General features: G+C 37.6%; 1 protein-coding gene and 1 non-coding gene across 9 annotated transcripts in view; both read left to right on the forward strand.

Moving 5' to 3' along the window:
* Positions 1 to 24464, forward strand: part of Herc1 (HECT and RLD domain containing E3 ubiquitin protein ligase family member 1) — a 172436-nt gene that overhangs the window by 107059 nt on the left and 40913 nt on the right. For 4 of the 8 annotated variants that reach the window (XM_048423144.3, XM_048423145.3, XM_048423146.3 and 1 more), the window contains exons 35-48: positions 2207 to 2446; positions 2884 to 2967; positions 5164 to 5684; positions 7820 to 8595; positions 10801 to 10999; positions 13627 to 13787; positions 15288 to 15404; positions 15877 to 16108; positions 18310 to 18434; positions 19505 to 19725; positions 20620 to 20888; positions 21732 to 21784; positions 22423 to 22623; positions 23473 to 23647. In XM_048423144.3, coding sequence (XP_048279101.2) covers positions 2207 to 2446; positions 2884 to 2967; positions 5164 to 5684; positions 7820 to 8595; positions 10801 to 10999; positions 13627 to 13787; positions 15288 to 15404; positions 15877 to 16108; positions 18310 to 18434; positions 19505 to 19725; positions 20620 to 20888; positions 21732 to 21784; positions 22423 to 22623; positions 23473 to 23647 — 3374 coding nt within the window. The remainder of the gene's footprint in view (positions 1 to 2206; positions 2447 to 2883; positions 2968 to 5163; positions 5685 to 7819; positions 8596 to 10800; positions 11000 to 13626; positions 13788 to 15287; positions 15405 to 15876; positions 16109 to 18309; positions 18435 to 19504; positions 19726 to 20619; positions 20889 to 21731; positions 21785 to 22422; positions 22624 to 23472; positions 23648 to 24464) is intronic. The other 4 variants (XM_048423147.3, XM_085689258.2, XM_087905330.1 and 1 more) reach the window with 3 other exon arrangements.
* On the forward strand, positions 14138 to 14437 carry LOC146894577 (signal recognition particle RNA). The gene has a single exon (XR_015001968.2).

Below are 24464 nucleotides of genomic sequence, written 5' to 3' on the forward strand. Positions count from 1 at the left end.
TGTTGTTGGTTTGTTTTAAAATCAATGGAAGGAGTAGTTTATTGGCCCGGTTCCCATGCCAGCCACAGGCCAGTTTACAAGCAGGACTCTCTGCTGTATTAACTCCCTTTGTGATTCTTGGCTGTCATGCGTTATAGTAAAACTGTTAACAAGACCCCATGCAACTGGTGAGACCAAACTATTATATTGACTTGTGCCTTTTAGGTATCTTGGACTTAGTTAAATTTCATGTGGCTTCATTATTAAGCTTTTTGTTTGGTTTTTTTATTTTGTTTTGAGGCAGGGTCTCTCTCACTGTGTAGCCTTAGCTGTCCTGGAACTAACTATGTAGATCAAACTTGGCCTGAACTCAGAGATCCACCTACTTCTGCCTCTCAAGTGCTGGGATTAAATGTGTTCTGCCACACCTAGCACCATTAATATGTTTTTTAATAATATTTTGCTGTTTGTGTTTGATTCTTAAGATGGTGTTTTGCTGTGTAATCCAAACTGGTTTTTAGTTCAGGATTCCTGTCTTAGTCTTTCAAAAACACTTCCATGATGGACATGTGCCTCAGGCTCAACTTGTATTAACTTTTAAATCCTGGCTTTTAGTATTAGTTAAACATAATATAATTCTGAACAGTCTAGGGTTGACCTGCCATTATTATGGAGTGCACAGAACAAAATGCAGCCCCAAAGAGCTTATGGTAGTATACTGGAAACCAACCATCTATAATTGTTAGGTCACCTCTGTGCAGGACAATCATTGTCAGGTAGTGAGGCTCTACCATCCCGGTGTTATGGAGCCTTCTACTCTCCTGTCTGTTTCTATTTCATTTTGAATGGTTTAACTGAGTCTCTTGTTTCAAAGAGACTGTCCCAAGCAGTCAGCTTGAAGAATTTTGTTATCTTTGACTTTGTCTGTGCCAACATTTGGAAGTGTTCTATGAGAAAGTTAGAAGTAGGAACTTACCCCTGCTATCTTCGAGTCAGGGTTGAGGAATATTCCAAAATCAGTTTGAGTTTCAAGTGATCACAGCGGCTTTCAGGGCAGTGCCAGTTCTCCCCTTCCAGAGGGAGAACAATTGGGAACAATTTTAATGCTTGATGCCCTTGCCACACCTCCTAGACCTTGGGCTTTGTCTTCTCAGTGTTATAAAATACTTGGTGTGCTCATTCAGTAATTATAACTTGAATTATTTTCAATTTTGATCTTTTTTTAGTTTTTATGTAGACCTTTTATACGGGTGAGTTGAGTGCAAGAGGGACAAAAGAATTTTCACACAAAAGCCTTTTTGTAAAGAATTAGACAGAAAGGTTATGGGTTGGTCAGGACAAAAATTCTAACTTTTTTTTCCAAATTAAGATTTAAAAACCTTCCAGTTGAGGATGAAGAGATGGCTCATTGATTAAGAGTGCTGGCCACTTCCCCCCTCAACCCCTAGAGGACTCAGGTTCAATTCCCAGCACCAACATGAAAACTCATGACTCTCTGTAACTCTGCTTCTATGGGCTCTGATTCCTCTTCTGACCTTTACAGGTTCTTTCATGCACATGGTATGTAGATACACACACAGGCAATACACTTATATTCTATAAAATATATCTCTTTTATCCTGATTGTATATGCAATAATTAGCCTTGAAAAAACCAATCTCTTTCTTGGGCCAGCTTAAATAAATATGTATCAGAAATAAGACAAGGCTTATAGAACCAAACTACTCATACCTAAACCAGAAAGCTGAATGAACACATTAAGTCAGAAGTGAGTATCACTAGCAGGGGGTTGAGTCAGTCCCTTAAAGAGAGGAGGGAGAATGCTAGTCACTGTAGTTTCCATCCTTTCTGAATAAAATGTATGTCGAGAGTAGTTGCAAATCTGTGTGTAAGAAGTTGAAACTTTCTACAAAAATTTTTTTCCCTATACTCCCTCAGCATCATAATAAAATTATAAGCTAAAATCATTTACTTTAACTATTATAGGTACCAAAGGTTATTCTTTATATTTACATGGTGAAGAATAAGTTTGCCTTTTTATAAACTGATGAAATTATTTTATTTTTATGTTATTTCTTCTTACTTTGAAAAGAAAGTTATTATGTTTCCATAAATGTGTAAATATTACTTACAAATATATTTCCAATTCTCAATTAATGTAATAACACACAGTTTTTTTTAAGTACTAATGAACTTTATGATTTTTTTTTTCTTTTTCTTTTTTTAGTTTTACATTGTGAAGGAAAATAGAGGTAATGAGGGCACGTGTGTTGGAGTTTCTCGCTGGCCAGTACATGATTTTAATCACCGCACTACCTCAGACATGTGGCTCTATAGGGCTTACAGTGGTAACCTCTATCACAATGGAGAACAGACTCTGACGCTGTCCAGCTTTACTCAAGGAGATTTCATTACCTGTGTGTTAGACATGGAAGCTAGGACCATTTCTTTTGGGAAAAATGGAGAGGTACCGAAATCTGTTTACAAATACAACTCTTAAGTTCTTCCCTCCCTCCCTCCTTCCTTTATTCCTTTCTTTTCCCAAATTTAAATCCCACCCTTGTTATAGATGCTGGTTATTTAGTGTATAGGATTTTACTTTCTTCTTCATCTTTGTTCTTTTTGTTTTGTTTTATTTTGTTTTGTTTTTGATGCTTTCTGATTTTTTAAATTCTTTATCGATGTCAAACTAACAACAAGGTGGTAAAAATCAAGTAAGATTTTTTTAAACAAGCAAATAATTTAGCATCACATTCTGTGTGGCATTGCCTTGGGTGGTAGGGCAGTTGATATATGGCTCTAATAACTTTTGTTCTATCTCATAACCTTTGAATTTTAATGTGACTACATAGTATCAATTTTAAAAGCAATTTCCCTATTCTTTGCTTCTCTATCACACTTTAGGAACCAAAATTAGCTTTTGAAGATGTGGATGCAGCAGAGTTGTACCCGTGTGTAATGTTCTATAGCAGCAACCCCGGTGAGAAGGTAACAGAATCCCAACCTGTATTACACATAAGGGATACCAGTTATTTTAAACTAGTGTTATGTTAGTATGATACAGTGGTCATAAAATAGAAAGGTATCTCTACTATTACAAGTACCTGGCCCATTGAAGTCTTTCTTCTAGAAGGGTAGATCATTTTAGGAATTATCTTTACTCCATATTAAGGCACTCTAGTTGTATAGCAAATCAACTTGAAAACAGTGGCACTGTGAGAGTTACGGGAACTGTATTAGGACTGATATGGTTCATTGGTAGTTATGGATATGAGGAGAAATATTCAAATGTAATAGGATAACAGTAGCTGAATAATGCAAGTTAAGTTATGGTGGGGAAACTACCTTTTATTCACGTGGGAGAGTTCTCAGACTTTGTAAGATGTTACAGCTTTGAATGTGGTGAGAACAGTATTACGGGCAGTTGGTCTCACTGAAACAGTTTTTGTTTTCTATATCTAAAATAAAAGCAGAAACTAGCTTCTCTTTTTGGGTAGTGGTGATGTTTTTCCATTTCCCACCCTTTTACTTGAGGGTGTGGTGTAACTTAGGTCTCTGGTCAAGAATTTCTAGTGAAATTGTATACTAGAAAATTTTTAAGTTAAATTTCTTATAATGAAAATGTTAGACTTAGTAGATATTAATCATGAAAATTGCCATATGTGTGTATGTATATGTGTTTATATACACGCATACATATATGTTCATGTATGTATGTGTGTGTATATGTGCATGTGTATGTATGTATATAAACTTTTAAGGAATTTAAGATTAGCCATTCACAAGACAGATAACTTCTTCTTGAACAAGTAGCCAGTTAACTGCAGGTAAAGTAGAGGCTGCTGCATGCCTGATATCATCCTTTTCTCTGGTTGTGTTCTTGTAATATTCTTTGCGGAAAGGAAATAGTTAACATTAAATTTACTATTCACGGTGAACCTAGTAAGTGCTTTGGCTAACTATATCACTTTATTTTTAAAATAAGTTTAGGATATGGGTACTATTATTAGTGTCCCTTTTTTTTCAGGTGAAGAAGCTAAGACTTAGATTGCTTGCCAGAATTGTAGGCAATTACGATTTTTTTTTTCTTTTAGTAATTTTATTAAATTATAAAAAGTTTCCATTTACGCCCCTCCTCCCAACGCCCTCCCACTCCCCCCCTCCCTCTCCTCCTCCCTCTTTGTCCCCAAGGGAAGTCAGGGTCTCCTGCCCTGTGGGAAGTCCAAGTTCCTCCCCCCTCACTCCAGGTCCAGGAAGGTGAGCATCCAAACAGACTGGATCCCAAAAATCCAGTATATGCAGAGGAAAACAGTCCCAGTGTCATTGTCAATGGCTTCTCGGAAAGACTGCAGGCCAGCCACATTCAGAAAATCCAACCACATTCAGATTCTCTGAATGTGGCAATTACGATTTAAATTCAAGTCTCACTCTTCTTTTAACATCTTTAGGGAGTAAGGGAGAGGAGACAGGGTCTTTTATATAGCCTAGACTTGTGAACTCACAGAGATTCTGACATTTATCAGAAAAGTCTTCCAGGCAGAATAAATATATTTATGGTTAGAATCCTAAAGCTGGATGAATTCTCCAAGGTTTACAGAAGTTGGAAAGCACCAAATCTACAAGAATATTAGTAGGGTTCGCATATACAACCAGGACAAAGAAGGACTTTGGATTCAAGGTCTTCCGGGTGCTGAAACTACAGACGTGCCACCACACTAACTTCCTTTCTTCAATTCTTTGTCTACTTGCAATGTTCATACTGGGACTATCCTAGTTATGTAGTTTTATAATTTTACATTTGTGCCCGGGAAACAATGTAAGATACTATATTATCTTGGAGTTTTAAGGATGATAGTTACTATTTCTTTCAGATTTTTTTTGGACTAAATTGAGTCAGTCACATATACCTTCCTCGTGTCCATCCTTTGAGTAGTTGTAACTGCTTTGGAACTTGTGGACTACACGAGGTTCAAATGGCAGGGCATTCTAAAGGGTTGATATTGCTAATCAATTCAGTGGATCTCTAACTTTTCCTACCCATTGTTGGAGGTGGGGTCACTTGATATATTACAATATACTAATATTAGTTCAACATACAATCCCTTTTGCTAGAACCTGTTTTGACAAACAGTTAAGAACACCTATTAACATCACACACATTCCACCTTCTCTTCTTTCATGTAGGTGAAAATTTGTGATATGCAAATGCGTGGCACACCACGGGATTTACTTCCAGGAGACCCTATTTGTAGTCCAGTAGCAGCAGTGCTAGCTGAGGCCACTATTCAGCTTATTCGTATCCTCCACCGAACAGACCGTTGGACTTACTGCATTAACAAAAAGATGATGGAAAGGCTACATAAAATTAAGATTTGTATTAAAGAGTCAGGTCAGAAGCTAAAGAAAAGCCGCTCGGTTCAGAGCCGAGAGGAAAATGAAATGAGAGAGGAGAAAGAGAACAAAGAAGAAGAAAAAGGTAAACATAACAGGCATGGCCTTGCTGACCTCTCAGAACCACAGCTGAGGACTCTTTGCATAGAGGTGTGGCCTGTGCTAGCAGTGATAGGAGGAGTTGATGCTGGCCTGAGAGTTGGAGGTCGATGTGTTCACAAGCAAACTGGGCGCCATGCCACGCTGCTGGGAGTGGTCAAAGAAGGCAGCACATCTGCCAAAGTCCAGTGGGATGAAGCCGAAATTACCATCAGGTATGATGTGTTGAATTTTGTTTATAGCAGATAGGCATTTGATGGTGAAATGGGCAGTTGCCCATGGACAGTGAGTAATGGTGTGTTGCAGATCCTCTGCTAGTTAACTTTTAAAATTGATTTTCTTTGTTGCTATATATTATTATTTTGATTTACTAAAATAAAAATTATCTGCAAAATAAATTTTTAAATTTTGGAGAAGAACTGAAAAGTTTACTAGACTTAACTTGTTTTTTTATTTGGGTTCCTGCTTCTTGTTGCTGGGAGGTATCTTTGCCAGAGATCACACTTGGTCTTGTGCATGCTAGACAAGTGATCTCTCACTGAGTTCTGCCCTGCCTGTTTTCTGCCTTTTGATCATTTCTATTATACACTTGGACAGTAAAATTCCAGCTGGATAACTTATTGACCAGATTTTATGTTCAAGAGGCCCTGTGGTAGGAACATATATGTGAGAACTGCCTTTTTTTTAAATTAAAACTTTATTTTTATGCATGTGGATATTTTGCCTGCATGTGTGTCTGTGCACCACCCGTGCGTCTAATGCCTGCAGAGGCCAGAAAAAGACACTGCATCCCTGGAACTGGAGGTGCAGATAGTTGTGAGCCGCTATGAGCGTACTGGGAACAGGAGCTCCCTGTAAAAGGAGCTCATGCTCTTAACCACTGAGCCGTCTTTCCAGTCCTATAACGAACTCTCCCATCTTTTTTTGTGACTGAATGTTGTAACTTAAACTGGCCTATAACTCACTGTATAACCCAAAAAGACCTCAAACTTACGATCTCCTTATGTTAGCCTCCCAAGTGCTGGGAGTACAGATGTATGCCATTACCCTCAGCCGTACCTTTTTAAAATATGTATTTTTTATTCTCTCAATGTACATCATTTTTATAGTTATGAGAGTTACATTTATCTGACACAAGCAAGATGCTTAAAAGCATTTTAGTGTATTTGTATGTGTATAGTTTAAAATATAGACTTCATATATTTGATGTTAAACATTTCTATTCATAAAGGATTTCACCTGAGTATATAATTTTATCATTTGGAAATAAGAATTTATTAATAATATTATGTAACTATTGATTATATTAGCTAATTTGATTCTTTTACACATATTTATTAATATGACAGAACATTATCTTAAAGAGTGATTTATAGTATTTAATGAAAGTAGTACTATTTTGGAACTAAATAAACATGATAGACTCAGTTGAAAAAACACATATGTAAAGTTGATATGTAATGTCTGACTATAATGGACTTTGTTGTATGTCCGTCATCTCACAAAAACCTAAGAAACGCCTGACAGCTTTACAAAATCATAGAAGTGTTTTCCTTTGCCTTTATTCTTTGCTTTGTTTCAGAGAAGAGTCAATATCTTATTAATATATGTGTAGCATAGTAAAATATGTAAGTTAATACATGAGAAAGGGAAAATGAGATAGGAAGGTAAGACAGTCAAGAAGTAGGTGACTGCAGCAAAACTTCAGATACTTGCTAAGCTCCTTCTTGTATTTTCTATAATTAATGTGACTCTTAAACTTCAGGAATTTTATGCCATATATCCTGGATATATAATTATATTCTTGCTTAAACTACAATTACGTGTATCAGTTGAAGATTACAAAGTAAAATTTTTAATGAGAAAGTCTCCTATGGAAGAGATTACAAAGATCTACTACATACTCAACACAAACTAGATTTATTATATAAATTTTCCAACTAGCTTACATCAAACTACATCTGCCTTATCTCCTGTTGTGCAAGTAAAGTTACATAGCCATGTTCTTTTGCTTTGTGTATCAGTGGGTGCTTTGGTACTATTATGACAGGGTCGAGTGATAACAACAGAGTCCATTAGACCTGGGAAGTTTGCTATTCTGCTTTATATTGTATATTGGTCAATATTCTCATTTGAATGCACATGCACATTTCATTGTTGTTGCATTTAGCTTTATATCTCTATTTCCTCATAATATCATTTTTTTCATTCTGTAATGATGTCAGTTTGTGTAAACTATTCTCTGTATTGTGTACATGACGCGTCTTGTTTTGTCTACGTTATTTTCTGTACCTTCCTCCTGTCTTTCCCTCACTTGCTTTTTCCTGTGTCATTCTGATCTTTATTAAAGCTTCCCAACTTTTTGGTCGCCTAGTGATACTCCATTGTATAACCTGGAACCCTGTGAACCACTGCTGTTTGATGTGGCGCGATTCCGAGGCCTGACAGCTTCTGTGCTGCTGGACCTAACATACCTGACAGGCATTCATGAAGATGTGGGCAAGCAGAGCATCAAGCGACATGAAAAGAAACACCGTCATGAGTCTGAGGAAAAGGGGGACACTGAGCAGAAACCAGAGAGTGAATCCATTTTAGATGTGCGAACAGGGTTAACATCTGATGATGTCAAAAGTCAGGGTACCACAAGCTCCAAATCAGAAAATGAAATAGCGTCATTTTCTTTAGAACCAACACTGCCAGGTGTGGAATCCCAACATCAAGTAACAGAAGGAAAAAGAAAAAATCATGAACATATATCCAAAACCCACGACATAGCTCAGTCAGAAATCAGAGCAGTCCAGCTTTCCTATCTCTACCTCGGTGCTATGAAGTCACTTAGTGCTCTTCTTGGCTGTAGTAAATATGCTGAGCTCTTGCTGATTCCAAAAGTTCTAGCGGAAAATGGTCACAACTCAGACTGTGCAAGCTCTCCAGTTGTTCACGAGGATGTGGAGATGCGTGCTGCTCTACAGTTCCTGATGCGGCACATGGTGAAGCGAGCAGTCATGCGGTCACCCATAAAGCGAGCGTTGGGGTTAGCTGATCTGGAACGGGCTCAAGCTATGATTTACAAACTAGTGGTCCATGGGCTTGTGGAAGACCAATTTGGGGGCAAAATTAAGCAAGGTATGTTACCTGATGAAAATATACTCATAATTTAAAAGTAACATAATCCTATAAATGATTTGTGAATGTGTGTGTGTGTGTGTGTGTGTGTGTGTGTATTGGCCAAAGGAATTTGACATTATTTTTCCTTTGTAAGATAAATGGTCATTGTTTCGTTACTTTTACATTAGTAATTATTGTGTACCTGTAATTTTCTATTTTTAATCTATATAAACACTAAAATTTGATAATTGTTATTAAATTTTGGAAAGCTGAAATTACCAGGTCTGGTGGTGCCCCTTTAATCCCAGCACTCAGAACACAGAGACAGAGAGATCTCTATGGGTTCAATGTCAGGCTGCTTGCTTTGCATAATGAATTCCAGGACTGCCAAGGCCTGTCTCAAAAAAAAAAAAAAGAAATGAAAAGAAACAGACAAAAACAGCTGACATTTAATTCATTCTTCAAAAGGTATTCAATTATTTATTGTCTTAAAACTTCTCAGAGATGTTTTTAAGATGTGCTATTTCATAAATAGTATATTGTGTGGAAAGACCCTGGCTTTGATTATCTTTATCTTCACTTTGAGAAATAGTACAAAGTTTTAAATAAAAATGAGAATCATTGAGAAAATACTTATTGAATGCTTAATGCTATGTAAAACAGTATCCTTTTCCTTCAAGAAGCTTGTACTATACCAAGAGAGGTGACACAGTTCTGAAACCCCAGGATTTGGGAAGCAGAGGCAAAACCAGAAGTTCAAGGATGTTCTTGGCAACAAATCAGTTTTGAGGCCTGACTGAGCTACATGAGACCTTACCTAAAGGGACATGTAGAAGAGAAAAAAAAAATGTAAAAGAAGAAAAAAGGGAAGAGAAAAAAGAATAATGGGTCGTTGTTCTTTCTGCTTCTACTCCCTTTCCTTTGCCCTCATTCTTGTTCCATCTTAGTTTAGATAGTACACAGGAGAGAGACGTACTTGATACATATAAGTAGGCATGTTAAGTAGTTTATGAAGGGATATGGCCAGGTAGTAAACCTAAGAATTAGCTATGTTTTTAAAATAATTTTTTTTGCAGCTAGACAGTGGTGGTACCTTTAATCCCAGCACTTAGGAGGCATAGGGAGGTGGATCTCTGTGAGTTCGAGGCTAGCCTGGTCTATGGAGCTAGTTCTAGGACAGGCTCAAAAGCTACACAGAAAAACCCTGTCCTGAAAAAAAAAAATTAACTTTTTTGTTTTTTTAGTGTATAGATGTTTTGCTTACATGTGTGTCTGTGCATCACTTGTGTGCCTAGTACCTGCTGAAACCAAAAGACTGTACTGGATCCTCTGGAGCTAGAGTTACAGATGGTTGTGAGCTGCCATGCGAGTACTGGGAATTGAACTCAGATTGTCTGGAAGAGTAGCCAGTGCCCATAACCACTGAGTCATCTCTCCATCCCTAGAATTAGTGTTTTTGTAGTAACTGCTCCTTTATTTGTTGTTCCCTTACTGGAGAAGGAAAACTATAAATACACATTTTTGACACACACATCCTTCAAGTCATAGCATGAAATTTCCATCAAGGTTTTTTTTTTATTCTTGTGTTTATATGCCTTTGCCAACACTGGAGGTAAGTATCAAAATCAAAATGCTAGACAAATAGCTTTAGTGTTTGGATATATTGAAATATCCTCAAATTTTGGACATCTCCCTGCCCCTTTTGACCCAGGGTCTGGTTAAGTAGGTTAGGCTAGCTTTAACTTACAGTTCTCTTGCCTCAGCCCCCTCAGTGCCTGGATTAAAGGAATGTGTCACTATATCCCCCAATTTTAATGTGTTTGAAAGAGAATTCTTTAAAATCCAAACTAATTGCAAGGGCCTGTAGAATCTAAAATAATGAATACAATAGTGAAAAAAGAATGTGTTTTTATGTGTGTGTGTGTGTGTGTGTGTGTGCGTGTGTGTGTTTAAGAACTTTTATTGAAATTCTTTCAGAAAATATGTATAGGAACTTTGATGTTTCAAAGCCAGGTTTCACTTTGTAGTCTTGGTTGCTTGATACATAGCCCAACATGCCTTATACTCAAGATCTTCTTCTTTCTCAGCCTCCCAAGTGCTAGGATCATAGATGTCCAAAACCAAACCTACCTCTAGAAACATTTAAGTTAGAGTTTTCCGATTTTTGACTATTGCTTTTGAGAAAGACAAATCCTTACTGTTTTCTTAACCTTTGGTTTACAGAGATTGATCAACAAGCCGAAGAAAGTGACCAAACCCAGCAAGCACAAACCCCAGTTACCACCAGCCCATCAGCGTCCAGCACGACTTCCTTTATGAGCAGCTCCCTTGAGGACACCACAACTGCCACCACTCCTGTCACCGACACAGAAACAGTGCCCGCATCTGAGTCTCCAGGAGTGATGCCACTTAGTCTTCTCAGGTAGAGAAGTTGGCCTTTATGTCTGTCATACTTAGGCTTCTCAAAGCACATTGTTTCTTTTAACATAGTGTGCCTAGTTAAATCCAGGTATTCCAGAGCTGGAAAGAACCTGGGATCATATAGTGAAAATATATCCTCATGAAAGTGGAAACATCCCTCTGAAGTTAGGACTTGTCCTGAACTCTCAAAATCAGTTAGTGGTAGGTCAGGGTCTACTCCTGTGTCTGTATAGGGGGTGTAAGTGTGTACCACCATACTTGGCTTGGCTAAGCTTCTAAAGACTTGTTTTTTCCAGAAAGCAAAGTAATTGTTTCTTCCTGTTTTTTGGGGGGTAGGGTATGTTGGGGACAGGAGGGTTGGTGCTGCTACTGAGAATCAAACTCTTACATGTTACTCAAATATTCCATTGCTGAGCTATATCTCCAGCCAATACTTGAATTTTGAGTTGTAAAGTACAAAGAAAAAGAAATCATCTACATGAAATAATTCTTTCTTCTTGGGTCTTTCCCTTTTGAACATAATTCTTTTTTCTTTTCCTTTTTCTTTTTTTTAAACATTTATTTTACCATTTATGCGGCATAAGAGCCCACATACCACAGTACTCATGTGGAGGTCAGAAGACAGCTTGGCGAGTTGGTTCTCTCCACCTTTGTATAGATTGCAGGGATTGAACTTAGCTCATCATGCCGTTGTGGTAAGCTCATTCACCGTCTGAGTCATCTCAGTAGCTCTATACTTCATTTTTACTCTTTTCAAAGGAAAAGAGCATGTTTTAAGGTGCTTCTTCAGCCATCTCTTTGTAATAAGAGTGAATTTATATAATGCTTACCTATTTAAGTTCCTTTTTGCTTAGTTTGTAGCTTCTATACATACTGGTGAGGCTTTAGAGACCTTCATGGAGAGACTGGCTTAGGTGAAGTAAGGAAAGCAAACTAGCCTTTCCCTCTGCTATTGCTCTCAATAGATTGTCTTTATCTCACTGAACTAGACAGTAGAAGGGAACACTCATCTCTGCTATTAGTGATTCTCAAATTTTGGTGTGCACAGTTTTCCCACCTAGGAGCTATTTGAAAGTTCTGGGATTACATGCCCTAGGAAACCAGATTTAGTAGGTCTGTAAAGCCCATAGTTTGCATTCGTTACATTTTCCATGTGTGAGTGTGTATGTGTGTCTGTACACACTGATCTTCAGCCCACTGTATATTTGCAAATTGCCACTGTATATTTGTGCAGAAGAGCACTATGCATACCTGTTTATTAGCTCTCTCATTTGAGTCACAGTTCTAGGAGCTGCTGATAGGTTTTTAATGCTTCTGGCAATTTCAGAATTTATAAGTGTTCACAGAGAATCTGTGACCTCTTGTCTCCTTTGAGGCTCTGACTAGAATAGGCATAGGATCAAAGGGTAGAATCATGCCCTTTGTTGCCATAGGTGCCCACCAGATGACTTCCTCTATTTCCTTAGTAGTAGAAATTGAACTCAAAGGTACACTCCTAGAATTTTCCTTTCTTCTTAGTTTTTATTTCTCTACTACTGGCTTGGACTTGATTGGAACTATAGTTACCTCCACAAGACTCAGTGAGCTACTGCTCCCTCTGTATACCATGATTGATTGGATAAACAGGGCTCTTCTGAAGCTAGATCTAGTGATTTGATTGTGGAGACTTAAGCTTGGTGGTAGAGCACTTGCCTAGTGGTTCTACATTCAATCTGCAGCACCACAGAAAAGAAAGCGCACCTAGTTTGGGAGACAGATTTGGACTTGACTCTTTGATTAGTGTCTCCCTTCTCAGCGTGAGAGGGAATTCCTATCCTTCCTGTGCCTGTCATTCATACACTGTTTATACCACCTTAGTGTCAGAGATGTGCTCCCTCTGGCATATCATGAATACCCACTATTTTTCAATTGCGCTGGGTAACTGGACACTTATTCTTTCTGTAAGCTAATACCTGAGATCAATATGTTAATTTTATAGATATATAAATATAAATATAGATTTATATTTGAAGTAACACCAATTCTCCTATTTTTGTTTTTGTTGTGGGGTCTTATGTATCCTAGGCTACCCTTGAACTTCGTAAAAGGCCAAGGATGACCTTGAACTCCTGTCTCCACCTCCTGATTGCTGGGATTATAATATGTGCCAACACACCAAGTTTTATACAGGGCTGGAGATTGAACCCAGGGTTTTGTGCATGCTAGGCAAATGCTCTACCATCTGAGCCACATCTCTAGTCTAACTAAATTCCCTGTCCTTAAAATTCTTCTTTAGTTTCTTTATTACTATATTCATACCAAAATACCCTTGTCACCTTGATATTATAGGAGAAGAAAAACATCATAAAGGCAAGGATTGTTCATTTCTTTTGTAATTGCTGTATCACTCCCCAGTATGTTGCTGCTCTTTTTCTAGGAATAATATATTACTTTCATAGTTAAGAGTGCCCTATGACATAATTACTTTTAATACTGAAGAATCTTTCTTTCATCACCCTGTATTAAATTATAGCTAACTTGTGCTGTCTTCCAGGTTCTAATTTCTTTTGTAAGAAGATTCATGACATGCCTGTTCCTTCCCAGTTCCAGTTGAGATTTTTTTTTCTAATCATTGTTATTTTCTTAAAGGCAAATGTTCTCTAGTTATCCAACCACCACTGTACTTCCTGCACGTCGTGCACAGACTCCCCCAATATCATCACTACCAACCTCTCCTTCTGATGAAGTAGGAAGGAGGCAAAGTTTAACTTCTCCTGATTCCCAGTCTACAAGGCCAGCTAACCGCACAGGTAAATCTGCTGTCATGTACTGCAGTACCCAAACCTCTTTGCGACTTGGTTATTTAGTCATTGTGGGTTTTTCTTAATTGATTATAAAAAGTGATTTAGTGAAAGAGAACTATACTTTCAAACTGAGTGCCTTCTATGTTTTGATTTGTAGATTGAATTATGGCCATTTGGAGAGAAGTAACATTCATATCAACCACATATGCCCTTACTTCTTTCCTTATAAGCCAATGTTCAGTGCTATAGATGTTTTTCTAATCATAACTTTATTCATAACCCATGCAATTATAATGTATCACAAGGAAGCATCAGAGAAATACAAATTGAGGGGCTTTATACAAAATAACTAGGCCGCCAGACGCGGTGGCGCACGTCTGTAGTCCCAGCTACTTGGGAGGCTGAGACAGGAGGATCGCTTGAGTCCAGGAGTTCTGGGCTGTAGTGCGCTATGCCGATCGGGTGTCCGCACTAAGTTCAGCATCAATATGGTGACCTCCCGGGAGCGGGGGACCACCAGGTTGCCTAAGGAGGGGTGAGCCGGCCCAGGTCGGAAACGGAGCAGGTCAAAACTCCCGTGCTGATCAGTAGTGGGATCGTGCCTGTGAATAGCCACTGCACTCCAGCCTGGGCAACGTAGTGAGACCCCATCTCTAAAAAAAAAATAAAATAAAATAAAACAAAAAAAAGAAAGAAAAAAGCAAAACAAAATAACTAGGCCATTATTTTTCCTGTATTAACAGTTGTTTATCAGCAACTCAGGAAGCTGAGGTGGAAGGATCTCAAGTTCAAGATCAGCCTGAACAACTTTATGAGGCTTTGTCTCAAAATAAAAAGTAAAAATAGAATGGGAGAGTGCTTGCCTGGAATGTTTAGGCCCTACGTTTGGTCTCCAATACTAGCAGAGAAAAGCTAAAGAGACCAAAGGATCTTGACAACCAGATAAAATGCACAGATGATCCTGGATCCATTGCTATAAAGAACATTATCATTATATTAGAGAGTGGGAGCTGGATCAGATGACATCTTCATATCCAAGCTCTGTCCATAGTTGTGGAAGCTACCTATTAATATTCAGAAAACATAGAACTTCTGGTTTGCTGGTAATTCTGCATTAGTTCAGGAAAAAAAGATTCCTTTGTGCTCTGCTTGCAAATTTTGTATATTTTAATTTTTTATTACTAGCAGATTTACTTATTTGTACAACAGTCCTTATATTGCTATGAAAAATTTAGCTGTATTTGCATTTTTAAACAGAAAGTAAACAATTTAAAAGAAGGCCCTCTATTAGACTTGCCTCAAAATCGTGATCTTTTTGCTTTAGTCCCTTGAATACTAGGATTGCTGGCATGTAATTCGATACCCAGTTTTATTTATCTTATTTTAATAGTAAATTTGTGTTGAGTTTGAGTAATTCTAGGAAATTGAAGTCCCATGGTTACTCTGTGTACACTTTGCTTATGGTGTGTAGTAGTCAAGCCCATTTTTCCCTTTCTTTTGCTTAAGCCTTGTCAGACCCAAGCAGCAGACTTTCAACCTCTCCTCCTCCCCCAGCAATTGCAGTCCCCTTGCTGGAAATGGGCTTCTCTCTTCGACAGATTGCCAAAGCCATGGAAGCTACAGGTAAGATATGTTTTATAGTTCTATATCTGTAGATATGACCAGTCTTAAATGTTATTGAAGCATTTTTTTAAAAGATCATCTTAAGATTTTTTAAGACATTTATTTGTGTGTGTGTGTGTGTGTGTGTGTGTGTGTGTGTGAGAGAGAGAGAGAGAGAGAGAGAGAGAGAGAGAGAGAGAGAGAGAGAGAGAGAGAGAGAAGGCATTGGATCCCTTTGACCTGGAGTTATAGTCGGTTGCAAGATGCCTGACATGGGTATTAGAAATGTTGGGAATGGAGCTTGCATCCTATGGAAGAGCAGCAAGCACTCTTACATGCGGAATCATTTTTCTAGCCCCTCTTCTTATCTTTCTAAGATTCTAAATAGCATATCTTTTATAAAATCATTAGAACAAGCACTCTTAAACTAATAACATAAGTCATTGTTTACTTTATCCATGTTCAGTATCCCACAATGCTTCTCCCTGTACAGGTGCTCGAGGAGAGGCTGATGCCCAGAATATCACTGTTCTAGCTATGTGGATGATTGAGCACCCTCTGCATGAGGATGAAGAGGAGCCCCAGCCAAGCAGCACAGCAGACCCCAGACATGGAACAACAGTTCTGGGAAGTGGTGGGAAGTCCAATGATCCCTGTTATTTGCAGTCACCAGGAGACATCCCATCAGCTGATGCTGCTGAAATGGAGGAAGGCTTTAGTGAAAGGTAAAATCCTAGTTTACTCAAGTCTTCTGTGTCATAAGTAGTTCCTCTAAAGCCTCGTTTCCTTCCCTTCATAATTGCTTCTACTGATAATATAAATTTAGTAAGAATATGAAAAGATTGACATTTTAGTTATAATATAATGAATTTTTTTAATATTAGACATTGATTTAATTGGCTAAAAGTACTTCAGTGCTAGAGTGCTTTCATAGAATGCACTGTGTCCTGAGTTTAGTTCTTAACACTGTCAAAAACCCAAAATACCAGCTGATTTAATTAATAAATTTTATATAAGTAGACTGTCTCATTTTAATTAAATTCTTATTTCCATTTATTCTAAAGTTTTCTTCAGTGCTGGGAACCAAATCCAAAGTTATTTACATGGTAGGCAATTATTCTAACACTTACATATATTGATATACTCCCAAATCCTGTAGTTTATATATATTATAGTCTTCTTACAGAAGTATTATATATCCAGTATTATATGTTCCTTTTTTTAGCTGTGAAAGAAAAACTACAAATCCTGTAGTTTTTACTATCTAGTGTTAGTGTTCGTATTTTTTAGCTGTGAAAGAAAGTCTATGTACCCTCTGAGATATAATAAATAACCTAAAATTTCTCCTATAATCACTTTCATTTTACATTTCTTATGACTATTTTCTTTTTTATTTTAAAACTTTTTTATGTTTATAAATATTTTGCCTGCATATGTGTTTGTGTACCACATTCATACTTGTTGCCTGCAGAAGCTAGAAGTGAGTAGCAGATCCCCTAGAACTGGAAAATACAGACAGTTATGAACTGTGAATGTGGGTGCTGAGAATCAAACCTGTGTCCTTTGGAAGACCAACCACTGCTCTTAATCATTGAGCCCTCTCTCCAGCACTGTCTTTTTAATTTTTAATTTTTAAATTTTTTTATCATTTAACCATCAAGTTCTGTGGTTACTAAGACTTTTATCTAATATAACTTGCAAATTTTTCTAATAAGCTCTATGAATATCTTCTTAATTTAATTTGAAGTATGTTTCCCCTAGGCACAGTTTCTCATTCATTTTAGATGTGAAATGTTTAATCATTTGTCATTTACTTTGAAGTTATTTTCTCTTTTGCTGTGGGGTTTGGGATGATACTTCAGGCTTCACACTACAGGCAAAGCCACATATCCATTTCTGATCCTGTTTGATTTTAGACATGAATTAAGCATCATTTTACTGTTGGCAGAATCCAAATTCAGATAAAATTAATGCCCAAGAAGCAGTGTATGACACACTTAAAACTAAAGAGTTTCATAAGGAATGAAAGATGTTTCAAAGTTTTGTCATAGGCTGAGGGAATAGCTCAGTGGTAGATGCTTAGTATGCAGGAGACACTGGGTTTAATCCCCAGCAACTCTTCTTCACCAAAAATGCTATGTGCTAATCATGTCCATTTCCTCATTTGATACTGTCAGTATTAAAAAACTAATAAGATGGTTTTATAACCAAAGACATTGAAAATGACAAAAAACAAGCAAAAATATTATGTTGGTATTCTATTTTATGATATTCTATTATGGTAGTATGTCTTCATTTTAATTAAAATGTTTAATCCATAAAAAGCTGTTTAAGGGATGTTAACTCAGTTGGTAAAGTACTTACAACCTGAGTTTGTTTCCCAGAGCCCTTTAAAAAAAGTCCCAGACACAGCCAGGTGTTGTAGTACATAGCTTTAATCCCTACAGAAGGATGTGGAATTCTGAGTTCAAGGCCAGCATATTAATTTCCAGACTAGGCAGAGTATATAGCAAGTCCCTGTCTCAAACACACACACACACATACACCCTCCCCACACAACAACACACACACACACGCACACACACACACACACCACATCACCTTCATTTATATAGGTAGAGATGAGTGGATCCACAGGACTCACTAGCCAGTCAGCCATCTAGCCTCCTTAGATAGTTCCAGCGCAGTTAGAGACCCTGTCTTAAGGGGGAAAAAATAAAGACAGTACCTAAAGAAACAGCACCACACACATTCTCACAGACATTGACTCGTACCCACACATACATGTGCACCTACACACACACAAACTATTTTATTCTCAGTGATATTTGGGGGAAAAGGTAATACTACAAGGAAACTTGTATTTTTGCTTTCTTTTCATGAGAGCATTAAAAAAAATGCATTCTCTTCAAACTTGCTTTTGTAGCCCTGATAATCTGGATCATACAGAGAACGCAGCTTCTGGAAGTGGACCACCAGCTAGAAGCCGCTCAACAGTAACAAGAAGGCACAAGTTTGACTTAGCAGCTCGTACATTGCTTGCAAGAGCAGGTAATTATTTTTTACATTGCTCTCTTGGTGAAAGATCTAATTTAAAAATTGTTATGGAAGCAGCAGTAAAGAAGATACAAGCTAAAGGCTAAGTGAACTCATTATTGCTACTTCTCAGTGGAGCAGCTGTTTGCATATAATTTTGTACACTATATTATTTCACTAACAGTCATAGCATGTATTCATAGGGTTACCTTTAAGTTGCCTCAATATAGAAGGCTATGGTGGCCCCTTGTAGATTTTGAAAGATTTTGTAGCTCTTCTTTTTGCCTTTAGTCAGTTACAATTTGAGAAGTGATGTTTAACGTCAGTAGTCAGAAGCTTCTGGGAGGGACACTGTACCACACAAAAGATCTTAGGCCCTAGATAAACAAAAATAAATTCTCTCAAAACACTCGTAAATTCTAGGATGGGGGGAGTGGTCATGAGAATTTATTTTCTTTTTATTTTCTGGTTTTTATGATACTGGTGATTGAGCCGAGAGCCTCGCACATTCTAGGTAGACACTTCGCCACTGAACTGTATCTCTTCCATTATTTTATCATCATCATAGTGCTAGGGATCACGCTGTGTAAGTGCTTTACCACTAAGCTATATCCCTAGACACAGGGAATATGTTTTCCAAACTAGAAACTACATTGTTCATTGTTAAAAAAGAATTTTATTATCAAAATATTAAAACATAAGTGATGATTTGATAATTTATGGGAACCATGAAAAAGGAATTTGAGACTTGTCTAGAAAATATAAGTTATGCATTTACCATAAAATGAAGAGAAGCTGAATGTTAAAAAATGAACCTGGAAGAGTAATAATGGTTGACATTTTTAACATAAATAAATAATATTTATAACACAAATAACAATATAATAGTTTAAACATTTTTTGTATGTAGTACTTTATTTAACCTTACCAGTAAGTAGCCTGAGAGATGGTATATTTTCTAGGTGAGGAAGCATGTGATAGTTGTAATTTGAGGTATATGCTCTAGAATCCAAAGAAGTAGCTGGCGAAATAGTCAATATTATTTTATTCATGCAAATAAAATGCCTCTTTTGTTTTGTTCTGAGCGGGGCTATACCGCTCTGTGCAGGCTCACAGGAATCAAAGTCGGAGAGAAGGAATATCTTTGCAGCAAGACCCAGGGGCGTTGTATGACTTTAATTTAGATGAGGAATTGGAAATTGATCTTGATGATGAAGCAATGGAAGCTATGTTTGGACAAGACCTGACCAGTGACAATGATATTCTGGGAATGTGGATCCCAGAGGTACTGGATTGGCCTACCTGGGTGTGTGTGACTGCAGCGGGGGCTGCTCTGACTTATTTTCCTGCCCTCCTGTTCATACAACTTACTAACAGCGGCCTTGTCTAGAGTTGAAAAAGCCTTACATCTCATCCTGAGGTTTAGGGATTTAATGCTTGAGCATTGCTTTGATACCTACAGACTGATAAGAAAGTCTCTCATTGCTTTCTCTGTGTGATTTTATTGCTTCTCTCCCCAGACTAGATGACTAGAGCCGTATTGTGGTAATGTTTCATTGTGATGTTGAAGAGTAGTTTCAAAACTTGACATTAGGCCCTACTACTGCTGAATTATCTAACATGGTTTCTTTACTCACATTCCTGAGTGCATGCTCTTCTTCATAGATTCTATTTAATCAGTGTAAGACCTTATTTGGGGAACCAGTGCCTACCCACATCTTATAATACCCTTCACCCAGGGACAAGGTTCATGTGGGTTTATGTGTATACATTATTTAGCAATACATTTTTATAGTAGGGAGACTAAAAAACTCATTGATGTGATCTTTTATCTACTTGATTAGATTAATAACATAAATGAATCACAGAATATCTTACTAATTCAGAAAGTAGCTCTTATTTTATGGCCAGGTGAAAGTGTTTTCACTAGAGTTTTTTTTAATGGCTTGAGGCAGATTTAAATTACTGAATTCTTATTTTCAGTAGGGTAATCTTAATGTTATAGTTTAAGCAAAGAAAAAAGAGGAAAGAATACCTTCAGATTATGTGGTCTGAATTCTTATTTGAAAGAAAATTATGTAGTATTAATGAACATCCTTGTACTATTACAGGATATTAAAAAGTAGCTAGTTTAATATCACAAATAATCTACCTCTAATGCTAAATTGACTATAATTTGGTATAAAATCATTTTGTGCAGCATGTTTGTGAGTCTGAAGACAGGGAAGAAGTGGTGGTGTGTGAACTGTGTGAATGCAACGTCGTCAGCTTCAATCAGCACATGAAGAGAAACCACCCTGGCTGCGGGCGCAGTGCAAACCGCCAGGGCTATCGCAGCAATGGCTCCTATGTGGATGGCTGGTTTGGTGGTGAATGTGGGAGTGGAAATCCATACTACCTGCTGTGTGGCAGCTGCAGGGAGAAGTACTTAGCTCTGAAGACCAAAACCAAGACTACAAATTCTGAAAGGTACCTTGAAATTGTGTTTTAGATCCCAGCCTTCTTGAATGAGAACATCTTATTCTGTAAAGACACGGGAACTGTTTTTGTTTTTCATTTGTTTGTTTTCCCTTCATTGTAAAGAATTAGTTTTGACTGAATTGGGGGCAGAACTTATAGAGGTCAAGGAATTCTGTTCCCAGCAGATCTGGGAGCTATTTTTAATCTCCTGGTACCGCAGGCGAAGTGGCGTAGCAGCAGGCCCTCCATGGCAGTTTGACTGAGTCAGCCATTAGCATCTTGGCAGGTTATGATCAGGATCTTCGTCATAACCCTCTTCAGTGTAGGGCCAAGACTTTAAATTGACATTCTTCAACATATTTCTGGAATCTTAACTAAGATATTTTTCTTGATGTAAAAATGTACTGCTCTGTTTAGATAAGCTTCTATGAAAAAAAAAGGACTCGTGTACTTTATTTATATACTTAACCTCTAGTTCTGTAACATTTAAGTTTTCCACACTTCCTAGGACAGAATTTGATTTAAAAGAGTTATTGGAGGTGACCAGAAATGTCCCTAGTTTTTGGTGTTTTTTTTGGGGGGTTCGTGTGTGTGTATATGTGTGTGTGTGTGTGTGTGTGTGTGTGTGAGAGAGAGAGAGAGAGAGAGAGAGAGAGAGAGAGAGAGAAGCAGCCATTGATCTGTAAGCATGTATGTACGTACAGCAGTTTTTACTGCATTTGTCCCATAACACAAGACACTTTTTACTTCTTGCTGCTTTATTAATGAACTCTTACAATATTCTAATGACTTAATTTGCAGTTGGGTACTAACTTTTATATAAAAACACAATGTTCTTCATGTTTGGTGCAGGTACAAGGGACAAGCTCCAGATCTAATTGGCAAGCAGGACAGTGTGTATGAAGGTAGTTGTTTTGAGAGCTTCCTTATTTTACATGTATTTTTATGGGTACTCCTTGTTTAACATCTGCTACTAAACCTTACCCTCATGTGTGTTTGTGTTTATGTGCATATTAACTAGAGCTTTCCCTAAGTGCATCAGAGGTCGCTTGATAACAGCATTCTATCCTTGAAAGTCAGGAGAAAGAACTCAGGATCAAATGTTAGCTTTACTATAGAGTGCTAATTTCTTTGCGGTTTGATTTTTTTTTCCCAGAATGAGAAAAAAATGTAACATTTTAAAATTTTTCCATTCTAATTATGATGATGAATGTTATTTGTTTTTTGTTGGTTTTTTTTCCTTTTTTGGTGCACTCATTTGCTTGAATGTTTATTAGCTGAAGTCTCTATGATCAGTTGAAACATCTGCTCTTGCGTTCTATGGATTTGATTCCACTTCCCTTTCCTATGAAAGCATAGTTTCACATGCTTCAGGAATGCAGTTTACTCAGGTCTCCAGAAGATGGCGCTGTAGTTCATTTTGTGGGCCTTGACTTTTGACTCGAACATTTTAGATGATTTTAGATGTATCTTAAAATAAACCACTCTTAGCAAAACTATGCTGTGTTTATGTTTACATGTCATATGTTTATTTAAATTCCAGAAGATTGGGACATGTTAGATATTGATGAAGATGAAAAACTAACAGGTGAAGAAGAATTTGAACTGCTTGCTGGGCCACTTGGTTTAAATGACCGGCGCATTGTGCCAGAGCCAGTTCAGTTCCCTGACAGTGATCCACTAGGAGCATCAGTAGCAATGGTCACAGCTACCAACAGTATGGAAGAGACTCTGATGCAAATTGGTGAGCTGAAAGACTGATTATCATTGATCTTGTTGTCTGTTTTAACACTTTTCTTAGGTAGATAATAAAACTAATGCTTTAACCCCTCTCACACCAATAAGTCTCTTTAGCCATTTGATGGGGGAGGGACATGGAATATAGGCCAGAGATTTGATATGAGGTTTTTCCTCTGTTGTTTTCCACCAATAGAATCTTCCATTGCACCTGATTGGAATATTGATTTGACTAGACTGGCCAAATTCACATGTGCATGCACTCCTCCCACCCAACACATACCCCAGAATTTAAAAATTAGCTCTATTAATGACATAGCTCTTCATGTGTATTCAAAGTGTATTTTATTTATATCCTTTCTTAGGCTGGAGAGGTGGACCAGTGGTTGAGAGCATTTGGTGCTCTTGTAAGATGACCCTGAGTTCTGTTTCCAGCCCCCACATGACTGCTCACAAATGTCTATAACTCCAGTTTCAGGGGATTTGTTGCCTTCTTCTGGCTTCCTTGAGCACTGTACAGACATGGTGCACATACATACATGAAGGCAAAATACTTGTACACCTGAAATAAAAACAAAGTATTTTTTTAAAAAAACCTTTCTCATATCTGTTAATATCAGAAGTGACACATAAAGAGAATTAAAAAACAAACGTATTTAGTAGAAATTTTCTCCTATTAACTCAGAAATCTTTAAGTTTCATATCTTAAAAAAGTTATGCTAGTTCTGCCTAGGTGAGCAAAATACATTTCTTGTTACATTTCTTTGCAGACTCTACATAAAATGTGGTCAAAGAATTCAGCAGTTCAGGTACTTTATTTTACTTTGTAAAAAACTGAACAAAATCCTGTTTTCAGGTTGCCATGGCTCTGTGGAAAAGAGTTCCTCGGGAAGAGTAACATTAGGAGAGCAGGCAGCAGCCCTGGCAAACCCTCATGACCGAGTGGTGGCTTTAAGGAGAGTGACTGCTGCAGCTCAGGTCCTTCTGGCCAGAACCATGGTCATGCGAGCACTGTCTCTTCTCTCAGTCAGGTAAGTGCTGTGCCGAGTGATGCAGTTACTTCTGAGGGCTTTCACACAGTAGTCTGGGAGGGGAGATGAAAGAGTTTTCAAAACTTGAAATATGTTATTGAATGAATGTAGGTTAGACTTAGTCATTATTGGTATTTGTCCAGTTCCTGCTTGGCTCTTTTTAGCTTGAAAAAAATACCAACTTAGTAACAGAGTCAGTTGTATATCTTTTTTGTTGTTCCAGAAATTGAAAATTAAGCCGTTCCAGTTGATACTAGGTAAAAATTAAGAGTGAATGAATATTTCTGCAGAACTCATCATATAAAGATTAAACATATACAAGACTAACGTATAGCTTTAGGCCTTAGACTACGGTCACTTCTGAAGGCACAGTGGCTTTGAGAAGTGCCCAACAAGCTTCTGAGGTGCTGCCAAAGTTTTGTTTCTTGACCTAGAGGTGGCTACCTGCGATTTCCAGACTGGAAGTTCTCACTCTGTTGACATTTTTAATGTCATATTCTAGTTTATTGATAACTCTCAGTGCATACAATATTCATTATTAAGAAAAAGCTTAGATGACCATTTCAGTTTTACATCATGTTTTGATATAAGGACATGCGGTACTATGATGAAATAACTAAATGACTTTTATTTGGTTTTTGTCTTTGATGATGAGGATGGTATGTATGTGGGGTGCAAAACTGCCCCTTAAATCTTTCTTCAGCCAGGCGGTGGTGGCACACGCCTTTAATCCCAGCACTCGGGAGGCAGAGGCAGGTGGATCTCTGTGAGTTTGAGGCCAGCCTGGTCTACAAGAGCTAGTTCTAAGACAGGCTCC

This window comes from Myodes glareolus, chromosome 4 (genome assembly GCF_982192425.1).
Source record: "Myodes glareolus chromosome 4, mMyoGla1.1, whole genome shotgun sequence".
Lineage (NCBI taxonomy): Eukaryota > Metazoa > Chordata > Mammalia > Rodentia > Cricetidae > Myodes > Myodes glareolus.